Below are 16,595 nucleotides of genomic sequence, written 5' to 3' on the forward strand. Positions count from 1 at the left end.
AAGAACAAATTCCTTCACCAACTGCAAAGTGTGAGGCTCAGAGGGTTCCTAAAAAACATTGTGTGGCTTTAATACCTTTCCTGCATCCACTGCTCCTGACCTCCCTCACAGGGGGAGTTATGTGAGGTACAAGGATACTCACCATCATCAGAGGACCTCTGAAAAAAATTAACTTAATAAAAACCGAGTGTTTACTATGGTAATTCCGGCTGAAATTTAAATTACCACCTCATTGCTTGGTTTTTCTTTTGGATTTTTTTTCTCCAGACAAGAGTCCTTACGTTGAATATACACAGATGGGTACCTGATTATTCCAAGCTCACTGTTGAAAAGGCTCATGAAGTTTACATGGGAGGAGGTGGAAAAAAAAGCCAAGCACCTGGAAAACACTTCATTGCTTCTTTATTTAGATGCACCCACAGTACAGAGCCTCTTGAGCATGTGCAAAAGAGGAAGATTACACATTTATAGCTGGGAGCACCATTGAGTTTGAGTTTCTTTGATACCATTTTTAAGAAAGTAAACTGTTTCCAAAGAATGACATTTGAATCCAAGAGCTTAAGACCTGCTTGTACGTTATCCAGAGGTGGAAGATATTTTTATTATTACTTGGATGTAGAGTAGAAGACATTTTCACAGTCTGGTTGGACCAGTCTTTATATTTTCATATGCACCTTTTAATATATATAAAAAATGTTTCATTTTTCCCCCTTACCCACAAATAGTTAGATGCATCTAAGTTTAAAAACAGTACTGGGACCAGAGCATTCCTATGGGGAAAAACGAACTTTTGCTGCCCTCTCCTGCTTAAACAATGAAATGCTAAAATATTAAGATCTATGGATCTAATGCTAACCTTGAAACAAAAAGCATGACAGGTCATTCACTATACTACAATCAAAAATAGGACAACAAGAAATGTATCAGTACTATTTATATTTGAAAACTCCTCGTGGCTCCATGAGGTTATGAATACAACATATTTACAGCAGGTGATCCAAGTAACAAAAACTCTTAGAGAGGTCGTGATACAAAGTGCACGCTTCTGTGGATGGGAAGCAACACTTGGATAAAAGTTTTCAATCAAAATTAGTTCCATTCTGTTTCAAGATGCTGTTTCATGGACTTCAAAATGGAAAACTGGAAAACTGGGCTACATAAAATCTGCTGCACATACCAACTAGGAATAACTAATTCATGGCTCACTCCAGAGCTGCTAAGGGAAGCACATGAGGCAAAATAAAAAAGCCACATGTAAATAAAAACATTCTCCAATCTCGAGCATCGTCACCTTTGTCTTCTTTTAGGGCAACTGCTTTGGGAGAGAGTGGTGTCACACAAATAAGAGAAAAGAGCATCTTTGTTTTCAAAGACGGAACTCAAAGGAAGTTAGGTTGGTTTTACTTGGAGGGAGAAGGATCTCATCTTCCGCACTCCTCATGAAACAGCTTTTTAGAGCTCCTAATCTATTTTCTTTTCCATCGAGTGAGACAGCCTAAGGCTGTACTTACGCACATATAATGTAAGTACAGCTGCTGCATTTCTTACTCAAGCAATTCTTGGCTCCAACACCCTTGATTTTTCCATATATGAGAACAGATAAAAAAATAAATTAAACCCTTTTACTTATGCTAACAAAACCAAGATTAAATTTACTGTAACCCTGCTAGCAAACCCTCCAATAGCATTAGAATACTTTTATTTAAAGCATTCCATCCTTTGGAAGAGAGACAAAAAACACTGGAAAGCCATGAAAGGAAAACAGTAAGGGAGACGTGCAAGATGAAGAAAGCAACGTGTGGTCAATTCAGAGGGTATGAGAGGAACTTTACTTGTACAGTTGTTACATCCCCATGACCCAATGCCCTTGCAGCTCTCTCCTGTGAGCAGACAGCACTCAACCCTTCCCCCTGAGACCAATATGGCCCAGGACACGCAGGACCAACCCAATGCCTGCCGGACGAGCAGTCAAGAACAACATTGACACAAACAAAGGTGGTTTGTGGAACTCAAGAAGCAAACAAAAGTATAATTTATGATACACTGATCACACTTAGGCCCATGGGCTGCCTTCCTCTTCCTTGTGCAGCTCCAGCGGGAGCAGTGGGAGCCCTGCGGGGCTGGACATCGCGCTGGGAGGGCGGCACATGGGGGATCCTGGCAGCAAGTGCTTCTTCAGGTGCAGCACCCAGCCTTTAGAGTCAAGTGACTTCAGAACAACAGCACATCATCTCCTCCTCCTTAAAGGAACATCCCTTCTCAGAAGTGATAAATCATCTGGAAACCTCAGACACTCCCCACTGTCCCCGTGGCAGAGGTAATGAAATATTGCAACCCAGTGGGTTCTCGTCAGTTTTGTATGACCAAGAGCAGAATGACATGGCAAAACCAAAAATAGTTATGAACAAACAACACTCACCTAAACTCTAAGTACAGGACAAGGTGCTTTTTCTAATTTCACATTGTTGTGTTTTACTCCACCAGGTGAAAAACATGAAGTTTTATTCCTCCATTCTTTCTCAGTTTTTCACAATGGAACATAGTCTTTGAGCATGAGTTTGAGTCCACACTCTTGTACTGTGAAATGATCATTTCACACAGAAATCACACTAGCAAGTTGGTGGGGTTTTTTTGTAACAGAAATAAAAGACTGTCAAAATCAATGGGCTAAGGGACATGATTTGTTATAAATTTATTTAATCTTCAGTATTTCAGCTTGCACCTTTGCTTCAGCACTTTAAAATAAAATGTTTCAACTATGACAGTAACTGCCTAATTTACATTGCGTCCCAGTCAATGTTCTTAAAGAAGCTCATATTAATCCCATAAAATCATGTTGTGTTTGGTGTTGCATATGACTAGTTCCACTTTTTTTTTTTTCCCCCAGAATTAACAGTGTCAAGTTCTTACAAAACCTTGAGTTTACAACATTTGTGTGTGCAGACCCAGGAGTACAAACTGTGACCTGATAATCCTGAAACAGTCAGTAGTCTAGGAGGGAATTCTTTTTTACCTCTTTTCTGTGCCTGAAAACAAGAAAACTTCAAATTCTACTGTATATTTAAATGGTAGGAAGAAAAATATACAAGCTTGTATTTATACTGTATTTCTATCAATGGCAACAGGTCATAAATTCATGTTTGCAACTATCACAAAGACTCATGAACACCAATTCATTTTTATACTGTAAATACTGCTGGATTGATGGTTTAGGATTATCAATTCACCGTTGTCATATGTCTATAACAGTTCAAAAGCATCCTGGAGAAAAATCCTGAAACACATACCTTCCGGTATAGAATAATGCAACTGCATTAGCTAAATATATACTGTACATAAGTCTTATCAGCATTTTACCTACCAAAGATGTAAGATTCCACTTTCAAATACAAAGCAGATAGCCAATAATGTATACTTATAATACAGCCCTCTTCTTTGTTTTTGTATTTTTTTTTCTCTTTTGTTTTAAACAATTTGGTCACAATGCACCTTTGATATAAAAGCATTTTAAACTTTATTATTAATACTCAGAACATTAGGATTTCCAGAATTTTTTTTCAGTAGCATTTGTAGAACCACTTTTGGTAACAAATACAGTAGTTAGGAATGAGCATCCAGATGAGAATGCAGAAGTGTATTATCCAGAATCCTTTCCAGCTAAGACCATAGGGCTGGTACTGTGATGAGTAATAGTACTAGAACCACAAAAACACTAGAGTATGTTTCTCAGAGGCTACATCCTCTTTTGCTGGAACACTTTATAAATACATTTTAAAAAGTAAGGCAACAACTCCAAACTATCCAAACTGCAATCTCAACTCAACTTCCAATTAGACCCATGACCATTGGAGATCAATTTCACGCTTGGGTGGTTTAGCATGTGTCTTTATTCTTCCTAAATGGTCCAGTAAGAACATACTGTAATAATTTAGCCATTAGTGTTTTTAAACCAACTCTGGTACGTCTGTCCAATGCTGCATCACTAATACTGGTTAGGTATTGAAGTCCAGGGTGTTACCACTGCCCGTCTTTTTTCCCAAGGATTGTGGACACTAATTTGGATTTGCAATAAATAGGTGCACAAATCCAAAGCTCCCTTTCCTACTATGTTTATCACCTACTTGTTTTTTAACTCCTAATGTTCAAATTAAGGAAGCACCAGAGACAGCCTGGTACTAAAAAAATGCTCACACCAGTAAACAAAACTTTTATTCAGGACCACTGTTTTTCATGGCCCTGATCTGAATGGACATTCAACTTATGAAGATGTGCAAAAGGAAAAGAAAGTCAAATTACAGTAAAGTTATCCAGAGAAGGAGGATGTTACACAAACTCATAAGGAAATGACAGTCTTTTTTCTCTTTTACTATAAATACACGTAACAGTTTAGCAGAAAGACAAGCTAAATTTTAAGATTGTTCACATTTGAAAGTCGTATTATACTCTCTGCTAACGATAAATAAGGAACAGGTCCTGACAATGGAATCTGACATTGCAATTTTCATCAACAGATCTTTGAAGACTGGTTTTAAAGAAGGGTTAAAACAATGATTATGTTTGCAAAGTTCTGAGAAGTCCATCTGTTGTCCAAACTTTGGATTAAAGTCCTTATTTTTTTCCTTTACTTAGAGACAGGTATATACAGTGCTGTTGTAATAATGAAACAAATGTGAAATCTACTGTAAAGTTGCACAATACAGAAAACTGTTGCTCCATCTTCTACTACATAAATGTGTGACTCCACAGGTTAATAATGCTGTTTTGTTTTTTTGTTAAGTTGGAATTATTCCATCACGTCTAAGACCTCTCTTTAATTCCAAATCCTCCAGTTTTTTCCACAGTTCTTCACGCTCTTTCTCTTTCTTCTTCTCACTGACAGATGAAATAAAACAAAGAGTTAGCAGGAGAGAAGACTGTATAATATTTATGTTAAAAAACATACAGTTGACATTAATTAGCTGCACTAATTTTCTTGAACACAACTGCAATTTTCCTAACATACTTAATTTTTTTTTATATTTTCTTTTTTTTTCTTTGTTACCTACATAAATATAACTAAACAAAGTAGTATGAGAAGAGCTTAAAATATTAGCTGAGCAAAGTGACAGTGTTCAAAGACATTAATTTGCAATGAGAAATTAAAAAACCCAGTGGACTTTTATTACAGAATTGATCTGTAAAAATTATAAAAATTAACATTTTGGACTAAGTTGTTTAATTATTTTTATATTTATTTAAGCATATAAATAATTTTATAAATCACAGCCACTTTCTGGAAAGCATTCCCTGACTCCTTTAGAATCACTGTTTTTACTTACATTGACTGCTGGCTTCCCTATAGCTTAGGCACCAACCAAGGCAAAGTTCAACCTACAAGATGTGTCTTTTGTTCAGTGAGTTACTCTTTTTTCCACACCAAATTCCTGCAAGATCTATGTAGCATTTGCTTTATCAACAGACTTCAGTGGTTGATTTGAGGAAATTAAACAGCAAACCTAACATTTACTTTACCTGCATTGTTTGCTTTCTAAATTTCCTGTCTCTGCCATAGCTTACTGTGAATAAATCTCCTCGATACTGCAAGGCACAAAATGCTTTCAAGTTCTATTACATCACCTTGTAGGTTTAGATGAAATGGAAATCTAACAATGACAGATACACAGATTCTCTGCCAGTCACATTACACAAGTCTTGAAAAGTATTTCAGTGGATTAGAAACATTCCTACACATTTTGCTTCAGTCAAAATGCCAACATCTGGCTCATTTGTTTGGGATTTTGATTTCCCAAGAGGATTTTGAACATGTAAAAAAATACAAACAACTTTCAGATAAATCCCTGAAGAACAGTAAAGAAAAAAAAAAAAAAGAGCCTATTGTTACGAGAAAGTATTTTAAATACAAAAATAAGTGAAATAGCCTTACATTTTCAGGCTACTTACCAATATTTATCTTCTAATCACTAGGAAATACATGCCTGCTTACCTAAAGGCCTGTTAGAGGATGATCACCTCACCCCACTTACCTATTTGACCTATCCTAGCCAGTAATATTGAACGTATTTCTCCTCAAGCTTGTAGTGGTATCAAAGCTATCCTTTTGAAATGTGGCTTTATTAAATGCTAAAAATTTTCTGGAAACAGTAAGGTAAAAAAGTTTATACATTCATGTTTTAAAATTATAAGAAGTAAATAAAAATGGATAAATGGTTAGCACCAGCCTTGGTAGGAAATAATGTCAGCAGGTGCAAAATAAATTCTTCATGCAGTTCAGCCACTAAACCTCCGCCATTATCCAGACATGAGACACACCACTGCAGTGTCTGGTCCTGTTCAGAGCAAAATTCCTCATCTTAAGGGGCAAAGTGCAACCACAAATTGATTTAGGTCACCAAGCTGCCTCAGTGAACAGCTGGATTAGACCATCAGTCCTAAAACTCTCTGCCTTTTCGCTAGGAAACCACATGGTGTTGTCTCAACTGCACTAGAAGTTTGGCACTTATTTATCAATACATATTAAGAATATCTGGCTTAGTTCAAATATATCTCTAAACAAGCCTCTAAAAGTAAAACACCATATTAATGAACTAGCCTGTTATGTGCAGATTTTTTGGGGTATAGAACAAAGTGGAATGAAAGGCCAGTGTGACTCCAGTCACACAAATCAAATAACTACAACAGCCAAGAGACTTTCAAGGTTGGACTACCTAAAAAACCTCTGCTGACATGCAGTGTCCTTTGCACTGCTTGGGGGAACTGTGAGTCACAGCAAAGGTATGACTTAAATGAAGCTGCAAACTGTTCAAAGGTCCTGAAATTTCCTCCTTTTTTTCACCTAATCTTTGCATAAGGTGAAACTTTTGAGAAAAGATGTTGCACTGTAACTGAGAAATAAAGATTAAGGAAAGTAGGAGAAAAGACAAGGAGCCACTGGAGTTGAACTAATGCCTCTATGAGTGGTGTATTTAATGGATCTTGCATGCTGAAAGACTCAGATACAGCAGAACCTCTGAATAAGAACATAAAGGCTGAGAGATGTCTCTTTGCTTTAAGACCACATCCAGCCTACAAACAGCAGTTTGGAAAATCAAATCTTTGGGGTTTCCCTCATGTCTCTTTCCAAACCTCAGTGTAACTTTTTTTTTTTAAAGTCTTTAAGCAAAGTCTTATCTTTAAACCCTTGTTCTTCTTTTATTATTGAAGCTCTTGATACACCTACATCTTTTGGAATGTGGAGTCAAAAAGGAATTGCATGAGGAATGTGGATTCCCAAGCAACGCAATGGATCCTGTATTTAATAAAGGCTAAAGAACAACCTGCACACAATCTCACATCCTGCAGTGGGAAGCCTAACGAGCAGGCAAGGACAAAAATGGGGCAGTGTCTATTATGTGTGAGATTATGCAATTGCACCTGAGTGTAAGGGGAGAACTAAACTGCAGGCTGTATGCACAGCTGGCAAAAAAAAGCTTTAAAAAGTTACCGCTGACGATCTGACTTGTAAGTGGCTGTCAGCTCATCAAACATGGTGCTGTTCATTTCCATAAATGCCTTCAACACATTGTAGACTAAAGCCACAATAGCCCTGTGAAACATGGAAGAAGAAGAAAGAAAGGAATCCATTAGTTTCAGGTGAAATCAAACGTGAAATAAAAATGTCTTCTCTTCCCAGCTTTTCTGTGACCAATTCTGTTCCTGCAAGTATGGTTATGTAAATTCTTCGATTTCAGTGAAACTACTTTTGATTAACATACTTAAAGGTGAGAATCAGCTTTCATGTCCCTGCTTACTACTGAAATGGAGCAGGCCAAAACTCTAGGGTGAAAGGCAACAACAGAAAGCTATTACATATAACTACAGACTCTTCCCTCATGCTGTGGAGCAATTCTGAATGCAACTTCAGAGATTCAAATCATCAACGCTGGCAGAAGGAATAGAATTCAAACACAAAATGAGAGTGATTCATATTTCCTTATGACTCTTCTATGAAGCTGAATATTCAGTGCATCTATGCAAAATACAAAGCTGTATTTCAAGAGTGATTTCCTTGTGCTCATACAGTTCATATCCATTTTCCCTTTCACAGTTCCTGATCCACTACTCTGGCTGCCATATTCAGACCCAGGGCTGCTTAAGAAACAGCTCTTTAGCCAAGAGGCAGTGAATCAACAGTACAAGTGCCAGGAACCTTTGGAGCTAATCCTTACAGCACACAAACTATGTGCCATTTCCCACGCACCCCTGTCTCTCTCATCTCTTTAAATAAACTTTCATTTTTGTTGCCTACGTGAAAAATTTTCTTATAAATATAAAAATTCTTTAAATATCTCCTTTATTTTCGATGCATCTTTGCCTGGTTCGTATAACAAAATTTCTGTGGGTATGAAAACTTTGTGAACTGGGATACTGGAATATTCTCATTACCAGAAGCATCCCATTGCCTAATATAAAAGGTTGGAGACTGGTACTGGAATACTGTGCCATGGAAAGTGCTCTTTTGTGATCAGTGTTAAATTACAGAAGCTTTCCAGCAGCATTAGATTTGTCCTGTAAGCACACAAACTTGAGGGTTTGACTAGGTACAGAACAAAAAGACCAATGTTTGAAAAGATGAAATATTTTACAGTAAGGTCTCAAAGCAACTGGGACCTGAACATAGCATAGCTCATTAAAAATCCTGTGTTTACTAAATGGTAACCATCTTGAATTAGAAAAACTTTCTAACTAAAATATAGGATATATGTCATCTAACTGTAATAGAATTTTTCATGAAAACAATTAGGTCATTCAGTTTAAAATAAAAATACCTAATTATCAGGATATCACTATAAAGTAACTGCTCAATTATTGTAATAGAGAACAGCTGTATTTAAATAAATTTAGAAAAAACAACCCAACCTAAGAACATACTGATGTCTGTATGTTTCATGAATGTTTAAAAAAATGCCAACACCAAAAGTCTCCCAGAGGTATCAGTCTATGATACAGCCACAAAGTTTATTAATGCCAAGTGATCATCTTCTAGACAATTTACAATCAGAGCCAACCCATTTATAAAAAAAATGAGTAGGAGAAACACTTGATGAGCAACATTTTTCCTTCAATAACAATGTAACATTTAATTTCTCCTTGTTTCCAACTTGTGAGAAAGTCTATTTTTATCCCACAAGGTAACCATTTTTGTACACATAACAGTTAATTAAAAACACTGAGACAAACTCAAGTGCAGACTAATATATACTGACATTAACAGAGCTGCACTTGCTCAAAGCAGCTTTGAGCCTGGATCTCTCCCATTCAGATGTTCTTCAGCAGACATTCCCTAAGTTTATCAGTGGGATATCAAATGGTGACATAAAGCATAAATGCACAAACTTACGGATTCCAGTGTTCTTTAGAAATCCTGTAAAGGCTGGAAAACATGATGGGAAGTATAACATTTGAGTTCTCCTCTATCAAACTCATGATGTATTCATTATTCCAATAATACAGCGCTCTTTCAGCCACCTTTGAGTCAAAGAAATAAAATATTAACAGGAATTCAGATACCTGTAATTTTGTGATTTTCTGAAGGAAAAACTAATCACAGAGAAACTTCACAAAGATCAGCTAACAGGAGTCATTACTTTTGGAATTAAACAACTCTAATCAGTAGCATAACACACATTAATGGAACTAAGTTTTTATCCTGTTGTTCTGATCCCACAGCACCCACTCTCTATTTCCTGAGCCATGTGTTATATTGCTCACCAAAAACTGGGTGCAGACACAGCATCAGTGCTGCAGATGGAGAGGGAAAGGGAGAGCAGAGAGACTTCCCATTGCCCCTCTCCCTGAAAATCAGGAAGAGTGCAGTTCTCCTTCCTCTGGTATCCCAGCACTGCTGCAATACCAGAGGAAGGAGACAGGGAAAAGCCCAGCAGCTGGGCTGGATAAGAGAGGAGAAACTTTAGGTGTGGGGAAGGTCCTAAGGACAGTAATTACCCTGGAGAGGAGCTGGGGGGTAGGAGGGAGGATGCTGATCTAAATTATGACAAAAAAGACACAGTCCAAGGAAGAGCTGAAAAGTCACATCTGTCTTTGTGCCAGGACAGATCACCAGGCTTAATGTGGAGACACTACAGGCCATGAACTCTATATCCTCTTCAATATCCATTTACATCTCATTCATTCCCCTCCTTCCCATTATACAATGTGATTAAAACAGGCCACAGGTTCTGTCACCTCTAACCAGACACGTGGTTACGTGGTTAGAAGGAAGCAAGTCAGAAAACAAGAACTGCGTAATATTGCACCAAAACCACGCAGCAAATACATCCTCCATGGTCTATATGGCCAGGACCAGTCACTCACAGTGAGAAGGGCTCAAAGTCTGCCTGGACACATGTTAAGGATTTGTGAGGGGCTCAGAAGGACAAGTTCTGTGCTGTAACCCCAAACACTTCTAACAAGTCTTCAAGGAGCTCAGACTTAACCTTCCACCCCAACATATCCTCTTTGACAGAAGACAAGTATGTAAAAACATAACGTAAAATAATATTTACATTTGGGGGGTGTTATGTTTGAAACTGAAGACTATACATTCCTATCCAAACAATAACCTCTGCCACTGACCTGAAAATGAGGGCTAGAGACACACTTGGCAATTTGTTTAAACAAGGGTTCCTGGATTTTGACAAATTGTGATGGTTCAATTACATCCAAGATTTCCTCCAGCTCTCCTAGGAACATGACCTAAAGACAAAAAAGAAAGCATTGAGTATAAAACCTCCAAATCATCTTGTTCTGCAGAATGCTGGTAACCTTCAAATTCTACTGCTCCAGGGAGAAATGGAAACCTCACTAGCTCAGTAAGACCCTCTCTCAAAAAATGTCCCCTGTTCTACCTTTAGCAGCTTCTCGACTCAGTCCCTTAAAACATTTCTTCAAGTGCTGCTTTTAAAGTGCTTTTTTACAATGAAATTCAGAATTGCACCAGTATATATACCCATGCTGAAAACCTTGTCTCATACAAAGATCTGTCCAAGGCTTAAACTTTAATAACTAAGGAGATTCTCCTAATTTTACTTCATTTTTGAGAGCAATATTCAAAATAACAGTTTTGCTATTCCACAAAACCTCACTAGGGAAACTGATATGCACCTGAAACAAAAATGCACATGTTTAACTGCATCTTTTACATGTTTAGTAGGTAAACACCACAGAAAGTATCTTTCATCCTCACTGGAAAAACACTACCTTCACATATAAATAATTCCAAATCTAACAGTTTTCCAACCTATCCTCATCTGTGTTTACATTCTCCTTTCTAAAAAATTCTCTGCAGAAATACCAGTACTTATTTTGTGAATAGAAACCACAGTTATCAAACTTTTCAAAGTCAAAATTGTTCACAAAAACAGAATTAAAGTATAGAAAAATCGTAACAAGAAATAAGACCAAGATTCATTTCAGCATGTGCTATCAATGAGGAAATATTTAAAGATTCCCTGCTTATTATGTTCTAGAGCAAAATAACTTTTTTTTTTAAATACTAGCATATCACTTACCTCTTTCTGACTGCAGGTTTTTGGCCAGAATTTCATTAAACCTCTAATGACCTAAATTAGAAGGAAATAGAAGTTAGATTTTTTACTTTACTCTCAACAGGGTAAACCACTCATAGTGGAAAAAAAAGAAGTATGAAAGAAATATTTACTGGTTCTGTGAGTGAGGGGTCTTTCTCCAGAAACTGTACTATGCAATACGCCAGCTGTAAAGAGGTAAGAATTTAAGAGAACAAAATTAGAACATTTCTATAAAGAAACCACAAAACCCTAATTCTTTGAAAAAGAGACACTTAAGGCAAGATGCTATTCAGCTTTCTCAAACTGCATCAAATTTTAAACTGAGATGCAGTTTGCACTGTGCAAATCCACTCAAAGTTCAGTTTATAAGAAACAACAGAACACTTTACACAAACAATTAGTGACAAAGTAACATATAAAATAAAAATCAGAACAACCTGGAATTCTAAATACAGTCATACAGACAATGTTTTGAAGCTTCTGCTATTCTCTTTAACTGCGTCTTTTTACTAATTTTATACAGCAAAGTCGTGAGAATTCTTGCAAGATGAGTGGACACAGCTAAAACCTGGAATAACATCTTTAGAAAGCAGAGCTTTATCACCATAAGAAATACTGCACTATCTGAAAATCAGAGAGAAAGGCAACAGGTAGCAGTTATCAGAGGGAAAATTACGTCATGAAAGCTGGAGGTATAAAAAGATGTATGAGAGCATAAATGCAGTATTAAGGAATCTGTGAGGGAGAATATTAAATGCAAAAATGTGGGTATTAGTATTCAGAAGGCTGCCAGGGTGAAGAAGAGCCTTGACAGCACAAGACTAAGGAAACCCAAACATCCTCTTGGGAGAGAGGATGGGAAAGGCACACTTGTGAGAATGAGAAAAGAGTAGAGAGGAAAACCTAGTGAGAGAGTTTAACCACTAAATAAAATTTCCAAAATATTACAGATGTATGTTATTCTTTTAATTATCTCATCAGAAGAGAAGCTAGATATTTATCATACAAAGTATATTGAATGAATTTTGAAAAAATCTATTGTATTTTTTTCCACATTTCAGAACTTCCCCCCACTTTTTATGTGCAGGTAATGAAATTCACAAAGCAACCTTAAAAAATATACATATAATTCTTACTGAGCAAAAAAATATTTCTGTAATTTCTACCTGTGCATGGAAGAGTGATAAACTCCTGACAGTGTGTAAAGGGATCAGCACCTTCACCAGAAACTGTTTATGCTCTGCCTTGAGAGGTAAAGCAAAACCATTGATAATACTGAAAATCAGAAAAGAAATACTTGTTAGTGTCATCATCACAGAAAGCAATACTGAGGTCTGAACAAGCACTTCCTAGATTAAAATATATTTAGCAGTCAGCACCTGTTTACAAATAGCATTTGTAAACAGGTGCTGACTTTGGTCCTGCTGTATATTAGCAGGGCACTACATACCTAGGTAGCAATCCAGCTCCCATTAGAAATAATCACATAAACAGCTGCACAAACCTGTTGCCAAACAGATAAGACCTTGTCTATGTGGTCTGTAAATTCATGTAAGCAAGGTGGTCTTGAGTAATTAACCTACCAAAATTAGATTCACTCAAAACATTCACTCTGCTAAGTGTGCTCAGAAGAAAATAATCCTACAGCATGTAAGGATGAAGTGTGCCTTAATTAATGCACTCATACACATAAAATCAATCCAACACTTTGGCTATAACTTGCATACAGTTATATATTCTTGGCAAAGATGTGACAGAGATTTGCACATGGGCTTAAAGATGAGCATGTGCACACATCTGTTTTCAGAATCAGGGATTATCGTAATACTTCTTCTGAATCTGACACTATCCTGACGTGTCCACAAGGGAAGTCGAGTTCGATAATAAATAAAGACCCATTTACCTTCCTAAAATTTCCAACAGTTCAGCTACGCCATTGAAGTGTTCAGTTTCATAAACAAATCTAAAAAAAGAAAAGTTAAATATAAGTGATATATCAGTTTCCTAAAGTGATCATAAGCGAAAAGCACCTTCTTCCACAACTTACCGTAGAAAAATATTATTAATCTGTTTTCGGATAAATGCTCTAAGACCCAGGAACTTGCCATAAATTCTGTGCAAGACTGTTTTTAGGTAGTCTCGTTCTCGAGGGTCTTCGCTGTCAAACAGCTCCAACAGCTGCGTTTAGAGGAAAAAGAGAACTGAAACAGGAGACATTTGACAAGTACAGCACACAGACTTCTGTATGAAACTGAATTCATGAAGACTCGTGAATGAAAGAATTTGACATCCATGGTACCCAAAGAGTAGATATCCAGTATTAAAAAAAAATCTGCTGGAACCTCAGTACAACATCACAAAACTCAGAATAATAAATTTGTGATTAACTGGTTCCCAAATGCTTCCTTCTCCCGAAAAATAAACATGATAAGACAGTTTGCTTTTTACAATCCACCATTCCCTGACTCTGCAGAACCAAAACATCCTCATTTGCTCTAATACTTTGTTCTACAACATTGTGTCAAGGTCACATTTTTCTAATTGCTTGTAATTTATATGATGAGCTCTTAAGCCTTCCCAGTGATTGCATGGCCTTCACACTGTGGAAAGACTCAACAGGGAAGTCCATGCCAGCACTGGATCTGCTGTTACAGGATCTCCACCAATTGACACAAATCAAAAGCATCAGAGGGAATTAATCCTTCACTTTGAACAAAACGGTGATTTCACTATCAATGCCAATTAAAAAAAATCAAACCAAAACAATGAACAAAGAAAAAAAACCCAACAACAGAAAACCCACATTTACTAAGTAGCTCTTAAACTGCAAAATAGTTATGTGAGACTCAGTCAAGAGAGGTGTTCCAGTGTCTGGTATTGTACAAAATATATCCCAAACACTGACACCTGAAGCTGCATGAAATGAGCAGCAGGAATATCACCTGCAGATCTTTGTTTTGTTCCCCTTGAATCCTGTGCCATGAAAGATAAGCTTCCCCTTAGCTACCTTCTTCATTTTTTGTGACACCACAACATGGGCTATTCTGGTGGATGGAATAAATTCAGAGGTAAACTTTACTTAAAAGCAAAAAGCCCAACCAACTGCCACAAACATGCAGAAAACAGGGAATTTTAGGTAATTTTTAGTAATTATAAGCAACCCTATCTGTCCTGCATGAAAAAGAAACTAACTGTCAAGCAGTACCTGTCTTGCAGGAGAAATAAAGACAGTTTGTCAAACAGGTCTTACAAATGGGCAAGATGCTGTCAGAAAATCATTACAGGAGTGGCAGAAAACAAGATTATCTTAGGTTCCCAAACAGATAAATTATAAATACCTATTACAAGTAGATATGTCAGTGTATGTATGCTACACCTGATCTCTGTTAAACTGCTACACAACTTTGAGGAGGTGAAAAAGGTAAGAAAAAATATGATTAAAAGTTGTAACACTGTCTGGGATTTTGCTTTCTAACATCCAGGTCTAAGATTGATGCACACATTCTTCCTCATTGTTTTGAACATTTCTGTGGCTTGCAATGAGACCTCACTGTATTTTCCTTGCAGTAAGAATCTGTGGTGGGAATTTCATGAGGCAAGTATGAGGTTTGTCAGCTGCCCTCCAGAGGTTATAAACACATTACTTTGTTCAATTAGTTCTAGAGTTAAATAAATAAATAGTCATCTCATCCTTCCCCAAATAGCACATTTCACCCTAAGACAGCAAACAGCTGGAAGCACTTAGGTTTTTCGTTTTCTTACTGGATTGAAAAGTATTTATATTTCCAGTTCTCTTATGCAGATCCTCTCTGAAAACACTGCTAAACTAAGACTCAGTGTCTCATTAAAAAAAAAAAATAAATAAATAAGACAGTTATTCTGCTATGTCCAATTTGTTATCAGGTTTCAACAGTAAAGTCTTATTTTTATGGATGAGCTGCAAGACTTCTGTAATTTATGTTGACTATTCTAAACATACATAGAAAAGGGAAATTAATTTTCCAAAATAGCAACCTACATAACACAGAGACTTGTGGATATATTTGAATTGTATGTCTCTTAGCAACCACTGCCAACCATTTCAAACTGTACATAAGCAGGCTTTAGAAATGAACAGCTACACTGGTAAATACAGTATTTTATTAAAACATACAGCTGAAAGCCAGAAACACAGCTATACTTAAAAAAACAAATGCAAAAAGCAAGTAAACAAGCAAAAAAGTTTGAAAAAAGTCCATTAAAAAAACTGTATCTTTTTAAATATTTTTTTTCCATAAAGGCATCCTTACTGCCAAGAAACACTTCATTAAAATTTAAAAAAAAAATTTAAAAATCAGTTTTGAGAAAAAGCTGATTCCAAATACCGTCCCACTTGGGCTGTCAGTGTCATGAGACACCAAAATACTTAATTTTCTTAAGTCTCAAATTGCTTTCCTGTGTAAGTGGTCTTAGTTGCAAATACTCAGGAGTTACTCCTGACACACAACAAATAACAAGAGGAAGTGGAAGGCCACCCCAGTTCCTACAGCTCACCACAAAGTATTTACACACATGGAAATATATCTACTTGCTTGTGTGTGTATATATATACATCTCTATATATGGCTGAATAGAACTTTTTATAGAAAAATGGGCATTTTAAATTGACACACTGTGCACAGTGATATAAAAACGTGCATCACCAAACCACATGGCAAGAACATAGGAACCCTTAGAACTCCTTTGACCTCTTAATTGTCGTATCATACATTTTCTTATACGTAGGTTTTAAAATCTCATATTCACCTCTTTCAGTAGATATTATTCTTCCATTTAGTAGATTTAATGAAAACTAGCAGGATTAAAAAAAAAAAAATTAAGATCCTTGGTTTAGACCTATTCTCCTGTGCCAAACTGACAGTTTTGAAAGTCTTAAAAGGGTGTGAGTGGGATGTTGCCAGTCATGACCAAGTTCAGCAGCACAGAACAGGAGCATCTGAGAATTATTTTTACTAGATTTTGAAGGAGAGCACATGCATTCATCCTGATGCA

General features: G+C 36.6%; 1 protein-coding gene across 5 annotated transcripts in view; it reads right to left on the bottom strand.

Annotated features, from left to right (window-relative positions):
• Nucleotides 1-385: 385 nt before the first annotated feature.
• PPP2R5E (protein phosphatase 2 regulatory subunit B'epsilon) overlaps nucleotides 386-16,595 on the bottom strand; it is a 74,181-nt gene continuing 57,971 nt past the window's right edge. For 4 of the 5 annotated variants that reach the window (XM_039553032.1, XM_039553033.1, XM_010396245.4 and 1 more), the window contains 9 exons: nucleotides 13,612-13,742; nucleotides 13,468-13,527; nucleotides 12,731-12,839; nucleotides 11,696-11,749; nucleotides 11,547-11,597; nucleotides 10,612-10,731; nucleotides 9,377-9,504; nucleotides 7,481-7,582; nucleotides 386-4,872 (listed from right to left, as the gene is read on the bottom strand). In XM_039553032.1, the coding sequence (XP_039408966.1) occupies nucleotides 4,773-4,872; nucleotides 7,481-7,582; nucleotides 9,377-9,504; nucleotides 10,612-10,731; nucleotides 11,547-11,597; nucleotides 11,696-11,749; nucleotides 12,731-12,839; nucleotides 13,468-13,527; nucleotides 13,612-13,742 (855 nt within the window). In that variant the 3' untranslated portion in view covers nucleotides 386-4,772. The remainder of the gene's footprint in view (nucleotides 4,873-7,480; nucleotides 7,583-9,376; nucleotides 9,505-10,611; nucleotides 10,732-11,546; nucleotides 11,598-11,695; nucleotides 11,750-12,730; nucleotides 12,840-13,467; nucleotides 13,528-13,611; nucleotides 13,743-16,595) is intronic. The other variant, XM_039553034.1, reaches the window with a different exon arrangement.

This window comes from Corvus cornix, chromosome 5, assembly GCF_000738735.6.
Source record: "Corvus cornix cornix isolate S_Up_H32 chromosome 5, ASM73873v5, whole genome shotgun sequence".
NCBI lineage: Eukaryota > Metazoa > Chordata > Aves > Passeriformes > Corvidae > Corvus > Corvus cornix.